This window comes from Lynx rufus, unplaced genomic scaffold, assembly GCF_022079265.1.
Source record: "Lynx rufus isolate CCGP_SWC_20201006 ecotype Redwood Valley unplaced genomic scaffold, mLynRuf1.p SCAF_17, whole genome shotgun sequence".
Classification (NCBI taxonomy): domain Eukaryota; kingdom Metazoa; phylum Chordata; class Mammalia; order Carnivora; family Felidae; genus Lynx; species Lynx rufus.
This window is the reverse complement of record NW_025814831.1, coordinates 1,701,104-1,718,033: the sequence shown is the minus strand read 5'-3', so window position 1 is coordinate 1,718,033 and position 16,930 is coordinate 1,701,104. Positions and strand designations below refer to the sequence as shown.

General features: G+C 59.8%; 1 protein-coding gene across 1 annotated transcript; it reads left to right on the top strand.

The window, feature by feature from the left end:
• The first annotated feature begins 1,159 nt into the window (after positions 1–1,159).
• On the top strand, positions 1,160–14,375 carry TEX22 (testis expressed 22). The gene is made up of 4 exons (XM_047079941.1): positions 1,160–1,377; positions 1,730–1,935; positions 13,906–14,034; positions 14,196–14,375. The coding sequence occupies exons 2-4, from the start codon at positions 1,771–1,773 to the stop codon at positions 14,373–14,375; spliced, it is 474 nt and encodes a 157-aa protein (XP_046935897.1). The 5' UTR covers positions 1,160–1,377; positions 1,730–1,770.
• The last annotated feature ends 2,555 nt before the right edge of the window (positions 14,376–16,930 follow it).

The window sequence follows — 16,930 nt, the reverse complement described above, 5'->3', positions numbered from 1 at the left end:
CTGACCTGAGCTTGTCCCTCACCGCCTTCCCCAGACCCGCCCCCCCATGGGTTGAGGGAGGCCGCGTCCCCACATGTCACCTGCCTGGCCTTGGTTGCCACCGCCGGGTCCCAACCTGTAGGCCAAGGGGTGCCCCTCTACGTTTCTGCAGACCCCCATCCATCGTCGTGCATTGTTTAGTTTCTAGGATGTACGTGTTGCTAGGGTTTTTTTTTTTTTTTCTTTTTAAATGAAACACAGGATTAATGTAAATAACCTTTTTGGGGAATAGATTCTAATCTGTCACGTATGTGACCACGTGGACTATTTTAAGGTGCTGATGCAAAACACTAATAAACCTGGGGAGCAACCCCAGGCCTTCCCACGCCTGCTGTGTGATTCCTCCCGGGCCGCCCGCGCGCCCCAGGCCCCGTCCCGAGGGCCGCCAGGGAGGTGGGGGCGCCGCCTGGGACCCAGGAGGGGACAGAGCCTGTGGCCCGAACGGCCGGGGCCCGGGGAGGGCTCCGGACGAGGAGCCCCGAGCTCCGAGCGGCGCCTCGGACACGCCCCAGGGGCGGAGGAGGGCAGCATCTGAGAGACGACCCCCCTGTCCGAGCGGCGCCAGGTCACGCTCCAGAGAGGCCCGGGAAGAGAAAAGATCAGCCCGCCCCGCGGCGGACGGCCGGGACCAGGGCGCAGGCGCGGCCCGGGGCGGAAGCGGAAGCGGAAGCGGCAGGGCGGAGCCAGCCGCAGCAGAACTTCCGCCGGGCTCGGCTCCGCCCCCTCGGGGGCTCCCGGGACGACTGTGGGCTCCACCCCTATTCTTTGACGGCCCCCACGCGCGAGGGCGCGCCCTCCGCCCCCCGCCCCCCGCCTCGCAGCGCACCCCTTCCCAAGCTCTTGGTGTACCCGACGTCTGCCCGCCTCTGCTCCCGCAGCGAGCCCCACCTCTCCGCCTCCGTCACTCCTTGCGTACCTCACCGCGTGCCCCACCCCAAACCCCCAGAGTACGCACCCCTCCCCGCCTCCCTACCCCCAGCGTACCCCACCCTTCCCCGCCCCCTACACCCAGCGTACCCGGCCCCTCCCCCACCTCGCTACCCACCACGTGCCCTGCCCCTCTCTGTCCCCTACCCCCAGCGTACCCCACCCTTCCCCGCCCCCTACACCCAGCGTACCCGGCCCTTCCCCCACCTCGCTACGCCCCCCCGCCCCACGTACCCTGCTCCTCCACCAGTGACTGCTGCCTCCCTAATGGTCCCCCCCTCCCGACCTTCTACGCTGTGCCCTTCTGACCCCTGCCCTGATCCCCCCCCACACCTCAGCCCACTCCGTGGTCCCCCAGAGCCCCTGGAGGGTAGAGGGCCAGCCTTGGGGTGTGGTCCGGGCGGAGTCAAGGTGAGGTCACAGCAGGTGGGAGGAAGGAGGCAGGGAGAGCTGTGGGGCCCTTCGTTCTGCGGTCGTTCCTGGCCTTCTCTGTAGGTCCCCAGAGGTCGGCTGTCGGCTGGGGGCACATACCCCACCCCCCCCACTGGGCTGGAGCCAAGGTGGGAAACCTGGGTGCCGGGAGAGGGGACAGGCAGGGCACTGTAGCTGCTCCAGCCAGTAGCATGGGGGGGGGGGAATGGCAGGAGGAGCTGAGGGACCCAGGTCACCCACTAGCCTGAGGCCTGCCCGGCACTGTCTGGCTGGTGGTGGGAAGGTGAGCCCAGCAGAGCCTGACGCTTCCTCCATCTGCTTGGGGGCCCAGGGAGCCCGGGAGGTGCAGACAAGCAGGCCGAGGGGCTGGACATGGACAGCCGGAAGCATTTGGCTAATGCCTCGCTGGGGAAGAAGTCGGGGCTGCCGCTGCCCCAAGAGCTCGGGCAGCCCCCTCCCCCTGTGAGTGCGACCACGGCTTGGGGCCAGCCCGGTGCCCAGAGCGGAGGGCAACAGGTACTGCAGACTCAGGACTGGGTAAGCGGGACCCCAGAACTGGCTTTGCAGGTGGGTTGGTCGCAGCGTGCGGTAGAAGGGGCTCCTCAAGCCTCACGGAGGGCCGAATCGCACCCGATGGGAGGCACACGGTGTCCGCTGGGCGGCCACCATACTGTCTGTTTCTGCTGGGCTTGTCGGAGGGGCCTGCCTCAGTCCGCCCCAGCATCGCACCCTGGGCCGAGAGGGCGGCCCCCCGACAGCCACCCTGTGAGCAGGCAGGCAGGCAGTCAGCGGGGTTTGTCCCCAAACCGTAACCAAAATGTCACTGGAGCCTCTGCCTGTGAGGGCCCCAAACTGGAGGCATCTGTCTGTCCCCGACCTCATGCCGAGCAGGTGAGCAGCTGCCTGCCAGGTTCCGGGAGCCACGACGGGGGCCAGGGCGCTGCCGCCCCAGCCCCAGGGGGTGCTTCAGGAGCAGAGGAGCCAGACCCCCGGAGGTTCTGTGTGGCTCCCTGTGCGCCAGGGTCGGACTCAGCAGGGTGCTTCCCAGGTGTGACCGGCTCGGCAGCGTGGTGAGCGGGAGCCCGTCAGGCTGTGCACTTGGGTCTGTGTGCGTGCGCACTTGCTGCGGTCGAAGGTTTACATAAAAAGTTGGCGGGAGAAGGGAAGCGGGCTCCCTCCCGGAGCTGCCGCCGTGGCCCCCACCCGAGTGCCTGTGAGGGTCCTGGGGGGCAGGCAGGCAGACCCCCCTGTGTGGGGCTGACTCTCGGGACGGGCTGTCCGGAATTTAAACACACAGACGTGTCACTGTCACGAGGAGGGCGTGACTCGGGAGCCCGCGTCCCGAGTAGGCGGTGGGGACTTGGGGGCACACTGGCAGCTCTTGGGCAGAGGCCACCGCTCGAGTGTGAGGTTCAGAGAGGTGGGCGGGCAGGGGCCGAGGGGGCAGCAGGGGAGCGGGAAAGAACCGTCCAGCGGGAGGTGGCCAGGGGAGAGGGAGTTGGGCAGAGGCCAGAAGAGGGCACAGATCCATCTCTGCAGACCTCCAGTTTTCTGGTTTGGGGGCACTGCCTCCCGCGTTGTCCTGCCGCTGCCCTCCTCTGCTTCAGCCCCTGGGGAACGTCAGCTGCCCACTGTGGTCTTGAGGGGCTACTCTGTGTCGATGTCTTGCCGGGTGTCCCTTCTCTTTGTTCCCCGCAGTGTGGAGCGCTCTTCCTCCAGACCTTCCCATGCCAGCCTCCCAGGGAGCCTCCCGCCTGGCAGACGTCAGTCAGCCTCAGCACTCCTCTCGTCCCTGTGTCGTCCCCTCCCGAGCCCCGCAGAACCGCCTTCCTCCGCAGGGGTCAGCACGGTCCCCGTCGCCCCACATGGTAATGACATGCCCACAAGAGGTCATTGACCTCAAGTTGGGACCGAGGTCTAACGAGACTTCCCCTGATGGAGGGTCTGCCGCCACCCAGCCTCTCCCCGAGGGCTGGGCCGGCTGACGCACGCCTGCTTCCCAACAATCTCGCTGAAATGACCACCGAACAGAACAGGATGGGAGGGCTGGCCGACAGGAGTCACCTTGTGGTGGCGGATCACAGCTTGGGCAGAGAAAGAGGGTCCGCTCCGAGCTGTGAGATGGGAGGCAGCAGAAACAGGTCGCTGCCCCAGCCCCCGAGCCCTAGTCCACGTGTGCCCTGTGAAATAGAAGTAATGGCCAAGGGTACCGGACATTTGAAGAAAACCTCTATGCCGCAGAAGGGCAGGACAGCTAGGGGAAAAAGGACCCAGAAGAGCCCCAGCAGTAGCTGTGTCACCATCCTCACGGTGACCTGTGCCATCTTGGAAGAATTAGTCCTGCAGCCAAACGAGAGGGACGTGAACGCGGCCGAGGTGACACCAGCACCAGGGGTGACGTGTGGTTGTGCCTGTTCGGTGCGGGAGAACGGACTGGGGCCCAGGCAAGCGGAGAGGACACACACAGCTGTGTGCAGAGCCCCCTTGCTTATCGACAGGCTGTAGGAGATGAACGAGTGGAAAAGGAATACGCTGAACAGGAAACAGGCGAACCTGTTGGAGAGAAGCTTTAAAGCGCCCCAAAGCATCACCGAGACACTGACAGCAGGGAGACACCAGCACTGAGAGGCCTCCTTAGACATTTCACACTCAGCATCATCAGCGATAAGTGTGCTAAATGTTTGGGGTGCTGGCTGGCTCAGTCAGTGGAGCGTGCAAGTTTTCATCTTGGGGTTGTGAGTTCGAGCCCTGGGTGGGGTGTAGAGATTACTGAAACGGATAAACTGAAATAATGCTAAATTTTTGCCTGCTCTTTTTCGGTACGTCAAACTGGTCAAATGGAAAAATAAGCAAGAGTAGGTTCAGCCCTAGCAGACGTGAAATCATATTGCAAAGCGTTGGTTATCAAAGCAGTGGAGTCCTGGCGTGTGATGCATGGTTATCAGAACCAACTAGAAAGTCTGGAAATTGACTCAAATGCCCACAGACACCTAATGTAGGGTTAAGATGGTGTCTCAAATCAGTGGGGGAGATGGGCTTTACGCTGAATCACGCTTGGCAGCGGCGTAGCTCTCCAGAAGACGGACAGTTGTAGCCACGCCTCATCCAACACCAGGGGCGTAGGACGGCCTTTCTAACCTAGGCTCAAAGTCCCGGAGCCGTGAAAGAAACAATGGTGACACGTGACCACGTGTGGAAGACCGACAAAACTGAGGGGGGTAAAATGCACACCAGGAACAAAGGCAGAGATGGCTGATGGATGCGCCATGACACTCGATGAGAACGGGTGGGGGCGGTCTTGTCCTTGCTCGGCACCAGGAACGCTGGGTTTACACAAGTGAAAGAATGAACCCAGACTGTCGCCTAACACCACATGCAAAAGTTAACTCAAAGTGGATCACACACCTACAACCGCAAAACTCCTAGGAGAAGACGGGAAAGCTTCATGTTGGACTTGGCAGTGATTTCTTGGCTGCCAATAGCTCCAGCAACAAAAGTAAAAATGGCTAAATTAGGCGTCATCAAAATTAAAACCTCTTGGTCATCAGAGGACACGGAAAAGTCAACCTGTGGAATGGGAGAACACTTGCAAAGCACACATCTGATAAAGGATGAATGTCTAGAACGTCCAGAATGCATAATGAACTGCTGAAACTCTAAACAGAGCAGCAACCTGAAGCAAAAATGGGCAAAGGGCCTGGACATTCCTCCAAAGTTATACCGATGGTCAAGAAAGATGTAAAGAGCGCCCAACATCATCAGCCCTGGGCCGGCAGTGGAAAGGAAAACCACAGCACACAGCTCGTCACGCCCGCGAGGATGGCTACCGGCAGAAGAAAAGAAAGGAGTGCCGGCGAGGTTGTGGGGAGATCGGAGCCCTGTGCATGCTGGGGGGAGTGTGGAGTGGCGCGGCCACCGTGGAAGCAGTGTGGAGTCCCTCCCGAGACGAGGCATAGAACTACCCTGGAGTCCAGCAAGCCCCCCTCTGGGCACGAATCCAAAAGAACCGAAAAGCAGGGACTCTAGCACACCCGTGTTCGCGGCGGCGTGATTCACACTTGCCACGAGGCGGAAGCAGCCTGGGTGTCCGTCCACGGGTGCATGCGAGGTGTACTACCACGGAATGTTACTCAGCCAGATGTTACCATGTGGACGAACCAGCAAGACGTTATGCTTCAGACACGGGAGGACAGACACCGCATGATCCACATATTTGAGGTCCCTAGAGGGGTCAGACTCCCGGAGACAGAAAATAGGATGGGGGTGGGGAGTGAGTGGCGACGGACGGTGCTGGTGGGCTGAATGTGCTTCATGACGCTGCACCGTGCGCCGTAGATGATGATGTTTGTGTGTCATTTACCGCACAGAAGAAGGAAACGTAGACAGTTAGGAAGAAAGGGGAGCACAGGCAGCTGCTCAAGGCCCCGGAAGGAAGTGCTGGTGAGCAACGTGCAAGTAACCAGCAGGCGGGCGGGCGCTCGAGAGCAGCGTGAGCCTGATGGAGGTTCTGGAAGGTCTGGAGAGAGACGGAGCGAGGCTGCCTGGGTCTTGGAGCCCCACCAGCTGCCCCTGCGGGGCTGGGGCCAGTCTGCACTGGACACTGAGGTCAGGAGATAACAGGAGCTGTCCCCAGGCCCTTCCTGCCCTGACTCCCAGCAGCTGGCAGAGGCACCAGGGGCGAGGCCCGAGGGACAGAGGCCAGACGACAGCAACTACCTGCTCGGAAACTCAGTTGTCAGAACAGAGGGCTTCTTGCAGAGACGGGAGCTCCAGAGGCCAGAAAGAAAGGGAAAGGTTGGGGTGTCGGGCTCGTCGGTCAAGCATCCAACTCTGACACGCTGCACACAGCAGAGAATTGCCTTTTCCTCCCGTTGGACTTTAGGGAGTCAACAAGTAACAGCGCCCTCATCCCTCCTGCAGCCCTGACACAGGGCAAGAATGGTGCTTGAGAAGGAGACGCCCCTGGGTCGGAGCCCCAGAGCGGCGGGAGCAGCCCAGGAGGAAAGTGGGAGGCAGCAGGTGACCAAGAGCTGACAGATGTCACAGTCACCTCTCTGCTGACGCCGTGCCCGACAGGCCGTGCCCCTTCTGCCGAGCTGCGAGCAACAGCTGGCGAGGACTCCGAGGCAAGAGGGCCAGGCGGTTCGGGGAGCAGAAAGCTTCCAAAGTGTTCACGTGAAACCCTGGGATCTGGAAGAGAGACACTCCCTTCCGTATAACTTGGAAAGGGTTCTGTTTTTTTTTTTTAACGTTTATTTGTTTTTGAGACAGAGGCAGACACAGCATGAACGGGGGAGGGGCAGAGAGAGAGGGAGACACAGAATCGGAAGCAGGCTCCAGGCTCCGAGCCATCAGCCCAGAGCCCGACGCGGGGCTCGAACTCACGGACCGCGAGATCGTGACCTGAGCTGAAGTCGGACGCTTAACCGACTGAGCCACCCAGGCGCCCCAAGGGTTCTGTTTTTTTAAAAATACACTTTCAGCAAATCATACAGAGCTCTTAATAAATAAACAACAGAATTGAAATGTTTGGCAGAAGGGTTGGAATATGAAATTGAGGAAATCGCCTGGAAAATCAGAGAGAGAGGTGGGAAGCGGGAGAGGAGAGGAGAAGCCAAGGAGCCTTCCACAAAGACCTGCATGCAGCTGAAAGGGAGTGAGGGTGGCGGCGGAAAGGCCAAGCCTGCGGCGCAGTGCTCGCGGGAAGGGCAGTTGCGGTGAAACCTCACAGCGTCATTAAGCAAAGGTGGAAGCTGATCATCTGGATTTGCGTCACCCGAATTCACTCTTAAAAACCCGAAGACGGCAAAGAGAATTCTAGAGTTGTCCCGGAAATTCCCTAAATGAAGAGCGTAAGGGTGGGCAGTCCCCAGCGATTAGGAAAGGAGCTCTCCCCGGCGGTGAGGTTGAAAGCGGAGAAGCCACTTGTGCGTACAGGGCGGGCTGCACCCTGACGCCAGTGCCGCGGGAGAGCAGGGCTGGGACTAGGGCAGGCGGAGGGATGGGCCCATCCGACTGTGGTGCAGGTGGAGAGCTCCCGGATGCGGGGTAGGTAAAGCCAGCAGCATCAGAAAGACCAACCTTCGCGACCGTGGTGCCTCCCAGGCTTCCGCCCTCCAGGAGACCAGGGACTTTGTGTCCTCACAGCCCTGCGCCCAGTGCCTGGGATGGTGTGGGGGGAGGGGGGCGGCGGAGTGGGTGCAAGATGACTACGTGTTGAGTAAACAGTTGTGTGTGTACAAAAAACACCGTACCCCAAGGACAAAGGAATCTAGAAACCCCTTTGGTAAAATGGTCTACGTTAACCGAGAAGGAAGACCATGGGATTACTTCAGTAGATACTGAGAAACAGATTCCACTACCTTTTCTTTAAAACAAAACAAATATGACAATTAAAAACAATTTTGTAAAGTTGAAGTGTAATGAGTACGCGGGGAAAAGCTGCTGATTCTTAGTAAGGTAGGGAGAGGTGGATAGGTCTATAACCCGCTAAAGCATGGCTCTCAAGAGCCCTGAGTGGTCTTCACCAGAAGTGTTTCTCACAGGCGCGGGCAGCAGGCAGGAACGCAGGGCATCACCGTGACGATGGACACACCGGGAGCCCGGCCCGTATGCAAGTCAGGCAAATGAAAGCCATAAATACCTGAAGAGAAAAGATGAAACGGTCACTCTTTGCAGCTAATCCATTGTCTATCTAGGAAATCCGTGCGAGCCCCTTAAGAGAAAAGGCCACTAGTAAAAGAGGAAGCTTGAATCCATGACCTCCGTCGAAAACTTAATGGTTTTTCCGCATACTAAAGATAACCAACCAGAAAACGTAAGCGGGAAAAAGGAGGCATTCCCTTTAACAACAGAAACTGCAAAGTCCCTGGGAATGAGTCCGTTCTTGGGATGAATCCTGTGGCACGAGACTGAGTAGCGCAGAGGATACCTAACGGGAAGCTTTACCGCCTTACTTGATGGGAAGAGTTAATGTTTTGAACCTGCCACGTTCCCCCAAAGTAACTAACTCAGTGCAATACTATTAAAAAAAAGGAAAAAGCTTTCCATGAATCTTGAAAATTTTACCCTAAATGTACCTATGTTTCCACTCATGTTTTAGTTACCTGTTGCTGTGTAACAAGTGTCCCTAAGACTTAGCAGCTTAAAACAACAATAAACATGTTTGTCCCAGTTTCTATAGGTCAGGGACTTGGGAACTGCTTAGCTGGGTGGCTTTGGCTCTGGTTACAGGCACGACGTCAGAGCCATAGTCATCTGAAAGTTGAACAAGCCTGGAGAATCCACTTCCACAGTGGCTCATTCGCATGGCTGGTGAGTCAGTGCCGGCCGTGGGCAGGAGGTCTCAGCTCCTCACCATGTGCCCTCTTCCTGGGGCTGCTCGAGTCCTCGTGTCCCGAGGCTGGCTTCCCCCAGAGCGGATGGTTCAGGAGAGAACAAGGAGGAAGCTTCAGCGTCTTAGGACTGCCTTGGACTCACACTCCATCGTGTCTACAACTTCCTATTGGATACAAGGTCACCACTACGAAACGTGGCAGGGAGGACACAGGGCCTGAGCACCAGGGGCACAAATCTCTGGATGCCACCGCGGAGGCTGGCTAACACGGGCCGTCTAACGTAGTCACGTGCCCAGCAAACCAAGAGCAGGAGGAATGAGGGGAGTCTATACCAAGAGCCGCCATAGTGCGGCTGCGGGGCACCAGGGGCAAAGATAAGATGTCAGGAACGATCAAAGAGGAGACAGAGTCTGGAAGGGAGTGACGGCCTGGCATTAACAATATAGAAGCTTGACTCGGCGGAGCACATAACCGTCAACCTGGAATTTCGTGCCCAGCGAAAGCAGTCTTTTAAGAAGAGGGGAAAATAAATAAATAAGAGGGTAGGCAAAATAGGAGAAAACAAATTTGCCCCGGCAGGACCTCACCCCGGTTGTGAAGAACAGAGCTCACAGAGCGGGAAGGTGATCTCAGACGGGAGGGGGTGCCAAGAAGCAAGAGACTCGGGGTGGGCGGATGTGCGCCCATGACGGCGCGAGTGTCAGGACGGCATCTGCAAGTGGCGCTGTGTATTCGGAAGGCCCTGCGGTGTCCCCCCGATGGGCCCATCCGTGAGCTTAGGGTTCGGTGAGTTTGCGTGTGGGCGGTGAGTACACCGAGGGAGGGACAAGACAAAGCACGAGGTCCCGAAGCAGGTGTAATCGCCGATGTCGGTCCGGTCGGTGGACGCACGGAGACCAGACGCCCCACTCACAAGGCAGCCATTGTCAGATGGATTAAAAACAACCCGGTCCCTCGATGTGCGCATGAATGTGCATGGAGAGAAACGTGGGAACGTTCCAACCAAGTGGGACGGGGACCTCCCACGCACAGTCTCCCATCTGTTCGCGGCCTGCTTTGGTGCCAAACTGCCTTTCGGCCTGGAGTTAGAGCAGGTGGGTGCCTCTCCACGTGGCAGCAGGGTGACCCGGCAGACATGCTCGTGAGTGAAGGAAGCAAGTGGTGCCGTATGTGTGCAGCGTGGCTTCCTTTATTCAGGGTTCAGAAACGTGCATACATCACTGCATAGTAAAGATACTATTTGAAAAAATAAAGATGTTTTTTTGCAAATTTACTTGGAAAAGAAACCAGACGCAAATTTTGAAACAGAAGAGCAGGCACCGCTTGTCTGCTCTAAGCTCCAGCAATTAAAATTGTACGCGTTGGGACAGACCGACCGCGCAAGTGGTCCACGATCCAGTGCCAATAGTCTGGAAACGGGCCCCTGTGTAAGTCTGGGGATTTGATCTGTGCTTCGCACGGATTGCAGAACAGTGAGGAAACAGACTTTCCCACGAATGGTGTCGGGGTAACTGGCTGCCCATTGAGGAGATCATAAGGTAGACTCCTCACGTGTCCTCAAACGCACACCAAGTGTTGGGACCAAACCACGGATGTGCCAGGAGGGTGTGTGAGAGCATTGTCAGAATCTCACGGAGGGGCGCCTGGGTGGCTCGGTCGGTTGGGTATCTGACTTTAGATCAGGTCGTGATCTTAAGGATCACGTGAGTTCGAGCCCCACGTCGGGCTCTGTGCTGACAGCTCAGAGCCTGGAGCCTGCTTCGGATTCTGTGTTCCCTCTTTCTCTGCCCCTCCCCAGCTCTCTCTCTCCTCTCTCTCCCTCTCTGTCTCAAAAGTAAATAAACATTAAAAATTTAAAAAAAAAAAAAAAAGAGTCTCTCAGTGGGAAATTCCTCCCTGGGGCCACGCACAGAACCCACAGGGGAAATGCCGACAAATCTGACTGCAGTTTTTCAAGGCTTCAAAGACACACATTCTAAGACGTCTGGAAGGATTGCCTGTGGCACGTGTGACATTCCCAACCAGAGTCCACAGAGAGGCGCTTCGCAGCAGCAGGAGAGCCGTGTCCAGAACTGGGTAGGAGAGCGTCTGAAGTACGTGGACATACAGTTCGTGGCAGGAGGAGATGGGCCGACATGACGGGGACCGTGCCTGGGGCCGGGGGGACTCAAGTCGCTCTGTCCTGCTGGGTTTTCAGAAAGCCAGCTGGTGATAATTGTCCCCTGTGGACTTATTCATTAATCTTTGCTCCTTCTGCCTTTAACTTGCAGTGAATTTCTTTTGTTGTTCTTTTCCTGGCTTCTTGAATTTCCTGCTTTGCAATCTGGTGTGTGGCTTTTTTTCTAACTTTCCAGCATTTAAAACTTCATCTTCACAGGACAGGAGTGCACCCTGGATCCTCGCTCGTTTCTAAGTGAGTCGGCATATAGTACGGATTTTCCTTTTCACTCGGGTGGATGAGAAGGGTGTTTTGGAAGGCCCACGCCAATATGCCTCTGCCATTAATTGTTAATTGCATTGTGTGGCTTTGCGCTCGCCTACTGTGACCCGTACGAGTCCCGTGCTGGCGCATCTGCTTTGTCGGTGGCCTGAAACCAGGCTGATGTGTGCGGTGTTCCACTTGTTGGGTGAGAGCGTGCGTGGTTCTCTGTGGGTCAAAGTCATGCGCGCGTGTTCCGTGACTATTAGATCACTCATCTTAATTACCGAAGTCTTTATTTTTAAGATTTTGTGCTACTTTTGTTAACGCACACGCACGCGTAATTTGGAACAAGAGCCCTGCCCCAGCCCTTGGGGTCGCAAGTGGCACTGCCCTGCACCCACTCTTCCAGCTCTCGTGGCTGCTCCCACAGTTTTAACGAGCATGCGGGCACTGCTGCTTCTCGATTCCTCACTTTCTGATTCTGTTGCCTCCCAGAGACTGAGGGTACGGCACCCCCCCCGCCCCCACTGTGTGGTTTCAGGCTTTTTCCCTAAATACGCTTGGAGGGTGTGCTGTCCAGTGCTATGTGGGCTTCACCCACGTAGCACATCCACTGAGCACAGAGCACCATGACCAGCACACACACACACACACACACACACACACACACACACAGTGCTTTGTTTCTCCCTGGAGCTAATCGTGGCACACACCCCCCTTATCCGCTACGCACAGGTTAATCCTTTCCCGAAATTCCCCCAACGCTGGGTACTTCCCACAAATACCCTGACACATCAGGCAGGGCCCCTCAGGGTGGCTCGTAGTGCTGTCTCCCTCCGTCCCTCCCAGTGCTACCCGTGACCTGAGAATCGGCCTCCCTGAATTGTGATTCCAGGATTGGGGATCCTGTCCTCACTATGCACACTCTCCTTGGGGACCCCAGCCACATCCAGAAGCTGCTGTGCCTGTGCTAATGAAGCTCACACCTCCTCAGAGCCCCAGGCATGTGGACAACTGCCCGTGGCCGCTCCGGAGTCCCACAGGCCGCGCTCGGGGGAAGTCCGGAGGCCAGCTCTGTCCCAGGGGAGGCTGCTCGTCTGGGGCGCCCTGCCAGCCCCTCCTCTGCAGGACCCCTGTTCCTGGGCCCTCAGACTCCCCACTCACTGGTTCGCTCCCTTGTTTCGGTGGACTGCCTCATCTAACAGCTGCCCAGAAGGGTCCAGAAGATGTTTGAGTCCTCGACTATAAAGTTGTTAAACTGTCTTTATTCTGCCTCCACACTTGCATGGCATTTCTCAGTGGGAAATCCTCCTTTCAGGATCTGTGAGGCATTGTCGTATCGCCTCTAAACTCTAGTGTTGCTGCCCGGTGCCCTAGACGGTGCGGGCCTCGGGTCCTTTGTATGTGCCCTGCCTTTCAGTCTCTGCGACTTTCTGAGCCCTTCCTCCACCGCCGCTGTTCTGATGGCACAGCTCTGCCCCTGGTGCAGGTCGGTCTCCTCTCGTCCTGTGTGAGCCCTTCCAGCCTGGAGCCCCGTTCCTCTCGACTCTGGAAGTGCGTGCGTGCACCCTTTCTTGTGGCACTCTCCTCCCGAACCTTTGATTCGCTGGATGTTGGCCTACACGGATGATCTAGTTTCCTCGTGATTTGTTACCTAGTTATGATCTCTTCGTTTTTGTTTTTTTAATCTTTTTTTTCTTTTAAGTTTATTTATTTTGAGAGAGAAAGAGAGCGTGCACACATGCACGTGTGTGCAGAGAAGGGGCAGAGAGGGAGAGAGAGAATCCCAAGCAGACTCCCCACTGTCAGCACAGAGCCCGACTTGGGACTCCATCCCACGAACCGTGAGATCGTGACCTGAGCCCAAACCAAGAGTTGGACGCTTAACCGACTGAGCCCCCGGGTGCCGGGTTTTTGGCGTCTTGCCAGTCCTGATTATCAGTCACATTTGCCATAACGACGCTCTGTAACGATTTCCTTGATCCACAGCGCGAGCCCTCGCTCTCCACTCGGGGGTCTGAGGTCAGCAGGACCTGTGTGACCTCTGCTTGCCTCCCAGTGTCAGGGGTCCCCCTGGGGGCGCCGCGCTCACAGCCGGTGGTGGGGACCCAAGGGGCGCCCTGGAGCACACAGGCATCCTCAGAGCAGGTGCTCTGCTGCGGACCTGCCCCCCCCCCACCCCCATCCTGGGGCAGCAGACCCTAGCAGGAACCGCCAAAGTGCTGTGGCCACAGGGAGGGAGGGGCAGCACCACCCGTCTGAGCCACGCCACATTTGCGCTGAGCTCCGCTTGCTGTCTGAGTGGTTCTTTCCCACACTCCGTCTTCCTCTTCCAGAACAAGAGGGGGGGCTCTTTCCTGTCCCCCAGTCTCTCCTTATGATCACTCCAGAGGGACTTGAGACGCAGCGGCCCACCTGTGGGTCCCATCTCTCCTGAGGCTCCCGCGGGCCAGCTCGGGAGCCCCCCCCCCCCCCGCCCGCCCGCCTCCCACCTCCAGGCACCAGTGGGGAGGGCCGGGGCCTTGGCTGTGCGGACTTCGCGGTCCAGGGGCCGACCCTCGAGCAGGAAAGCAGGCAGGTGGTGGGGCCGGGGCCCCAGGGGGCCTGAGGCCGCAGCGCGGACACCCGGAGGCTGAGCCCGAGCCCGGGGAGGAGCGAGCAGACTGCACCTCGGGCGCGCGAGGTGAGGGGCAGAGGGTCGGCGGCCCGCAGGTGTGGCCCGCGCCCACCGCCTCCGTGTCCCCGCAGGTGTGCCAGCCGGCCGAGAGCGGGCGCCGGAGCCACCGCTGGAGCGTCAGCATCGACGAGCGCCGGCGACTGGCCGTGCAGGGCGGCCGGGAGAGGCCGGGGACCGCCGGGCCCCCCTCCCACTCCAGGGTGTGCGGGGGGGGGGGGGGGACACGGGAGGGGGCGGGAGGCGCGGGGCGGCGGTGGGGAGGGGACTGCAGGGGGCGGGCGGCGCGGGGCGCGAGACAGCCCTTGCCCAGCGACTCCTCTCCCTGGCTCGCCCCGCCCCCTGACCCCGCGGTTGCCCTCAGGACCTCTCGCGGCTCGTGGCCCAGCTGGTGTCCGAGGACGTGGACAAGGACGTGCTCCTCCCCCACGCTCCGAGGCCCTCCGAGGCCGCCAACGCCTCCCAAGCCTTCCTGGCCCCGAGCGCGCCCTTCTGGCGGACCGTGACTTTGGAGGCGCAGGTCTCGAGGTCCCCGCCCTCCTAAGAGCCCAGTGTCTCAGCCCAGTGTCTGTCTTTCAGCGCCTTTCCTGGGGGGCACGGGGAGGGGGTGGCGGCGGCTGAGCTCTCTTCACACCCCACCAGGGGCTCATGCGTCTTCAGATGGGAGAACAGGTCCTCCTGGACCCTCTGGCTGCCCGAGGCCTTGGAGGCCATCTGCGGGAGGGGTGCCTTGCCGCAGCCCAGCCTCCAGGAGGCCACGGGGAGGGGCCTGGGGGACAGGGCAGAGTGGGGCCTTCCAGGATAGCCCCCCACACCTTCCTGGGGTCAAGCGGCTGCGAGTGGCTCCAGGGCAGGGGGGGTTGGGACGCGGAGTGGGGCATGTTGCCCTCACAGGCCCCACGTACAGAGCCTGGTCGTGACCAAGTCCTCTGCCCAGCCCTGTCCTCCAGGAGGGTGGCATTTAATGTCATGAACTGCTGGGTACTGATGCCACCCAGTTTGGGGACACCAGGTCTTATGTTGGGCCCCGTTCCCCCGGAAGGCCCAAAGGGGCACACATAACCCTGGGGGAGCAGAACACGGACCGGGTGCTGAACACAGAGGGAGGCTTCCTGGAGGAGGTGGTGCCTCCCCACCTCCATACAGTGCTTGGTGGGCAGAGGGCCCGGGGTGACCATGAAGAACTGGCCCTGGACCCACTGTGGTCCATGGTGTCCGCTTCTGGAGGTTGGGGGGGGGTGGGGAGTCCTGAGCCGGGGGTGACGAGGCAGAACCACATTCGGAGAGATCAAGCTGGAGAGGGCAGGAAGGAGGGAAGTGACCGCAGGCTCCCAGCCCTCGGGGGCACCGGACAGACAACAGTGGGTGGCGGGCACCATCCCCTGGATTTGGTGATGGACCCCCGGGCTGACCGGGCTTCTGTGTGGGGGCAGCTGGGGGGAGGGAACTGTGGACAAGATGAGGTGAAGAACCCCAGGCCTGGGCTCTGCACACACCGGCCTCCCTCCCGGAGCGTCCTGCCCCGATGCTGCTGCCCCACAGGACCCTGGGGTGAGGTCTAGGCAGGGCCTGGGGGACGTCGTGATCCCCTCCCCCTCCTCCCTAGGGACCTCCGATGACGTGGTGGGGGGTGGGTGTCAGGCGCCAGGCTCCACGCTGGGCAGGAAGACCCCCACCCCCACCAGTGCTCACGGTCCGGAGTGGGAGCTGAAGTGTCCACAGCTAGGACAGAGTGACACGTACTTCGATGTTCTTTGCCGCCCGGTGACTTTAAAGGACTCCCATGTGGTCACTAGAGAGCCAGCGGTTCACTGGGCTGAGCTACCAGTTCTGGTCTTGCCTGGGGAGCCTCTCAAGGCTGCAGTCAGCGGGTGGTGGGTCCAGGATGCTGGAAGAGCCAGCCCTTTGCCTTCCAGGTGGTGTCAGGGCCTCTCCCCTGCATGAGGTCTCCCCAGCTGGGAGCCAGGCACCCCACGCTCCCCACCACAGCGGCGGAGCAGAGAGGTTGGGCGGCGGGGCAGGTGGGGACCTTCCCCAGGAGAGCGGGGCCCAGGACAGGGGTCACTCACCACCTGCAGACGGTTTTGCGGTCACTGGGACCGTTGGTTCCTACGGCCGCCCTGACAGACGGCCACAGGCTTCACGTCCTCAAGCAGACGCAGGGACTGTGAGGTCTGCAGAGGCCAAAGCAGATCTCAGCCTGGGTGCGGGCAGGGCTGCCTTCCCTTCCGGAGGTCTTGGAGAGAATCTGTCCGGCCTTTTGCAGCTTCTAGAAGCTGCCTGCAACCCTTGGCCTGTGGCCCTTTCCTCCACCTTCAAAGCCAGCAGCATAGCGTCCCTCTGTCCCTGCCGCACGTCTTCTCGGGGGCTTCTACGTCTTCCAACTTCAGGCCCCCGTGCTGATGTCGGGCCCCTGGTCCTGCGGCTACTCTGAAGTCCCGGCTTGGCAGTCCCGGCCCCCCCTCCACCACCCCGCTCCGTGGAACCTGGCATATGCAGGTTCAAGGCGAGGACGCGGATAGGCACGCGCGCTGGTTCAGGGTGAGGACGCGGACATCTTTTGGGGGGCGCTCTGCTTTCCACAGGCGGCCCTGGCATCGAGTGGGCAGAACCGGAGTGCTGTTTCAATCCCGCAGAGCCCAGAACCCCCCCTGCAGCCAAGAATGACGGGGCCCCAGGTGTTCACAGTGCCCCGGCTGAGCGTCCCTGGGAGGCAGGGGGGTCCATCCAGCAGATGGTGCACGGCAGTAGGGTGAGCGGGGAGGGAGAGTCCTGGGGCGGCATCCGTCTGGTGAGGGCATCCCCCGGGCCCCCCTGAGGGACACCGCAGTGCTCCCCACCGAATGTCCACTCTTACCGGCTCCTTCCCTTCCTTTCAGCCAGGCGGGTGTCTCTTCCAGCTCCAGTAGCGACAACGCGTCCCTCCCAGGACTCACCGGGAACCCCCCCAGGTGGTGGGCCATCAGGGAACACCTCTGAGTTAGGGAAGACCTTTGGAGACATCCCTGGGCTGAGGGCATTGGGGTGCTCTGGCGGCAGGGGGGGACGTGTCCCACACGCAGGCTTGCCCGTGCTGACCGCATGGTGTCCTAGCACCCA

What these genes read in the sequence shown, in the direction of transcription:
- TEX22 (XM_047079941.1), top strand. Translation starts at nt 1,771, where the DNA reads ATGGACAGCCGGAAGCATTTGGCTAATGCCTCGCTGGGGAAGAAGTCG. An exon ending in TACTGCAGACTCAGGACTGG is followed by an intron (nt 1,936 to 13,905) that starts GTAAGCGGGACC and finishes GTGTCCCCGCAG; the next exon opens with GTGTGCCAGCCGGCCGAGAG. An exon ending in GGCCCCCCTCCCACTCCAGG is followed by an intron (nt 14,035 to 14,195) that starts GTGTGCGGGGGG and finishes GGTTGCCCTCAG; the next exon opens with GACCTCTCGCGGCTCGTGGC.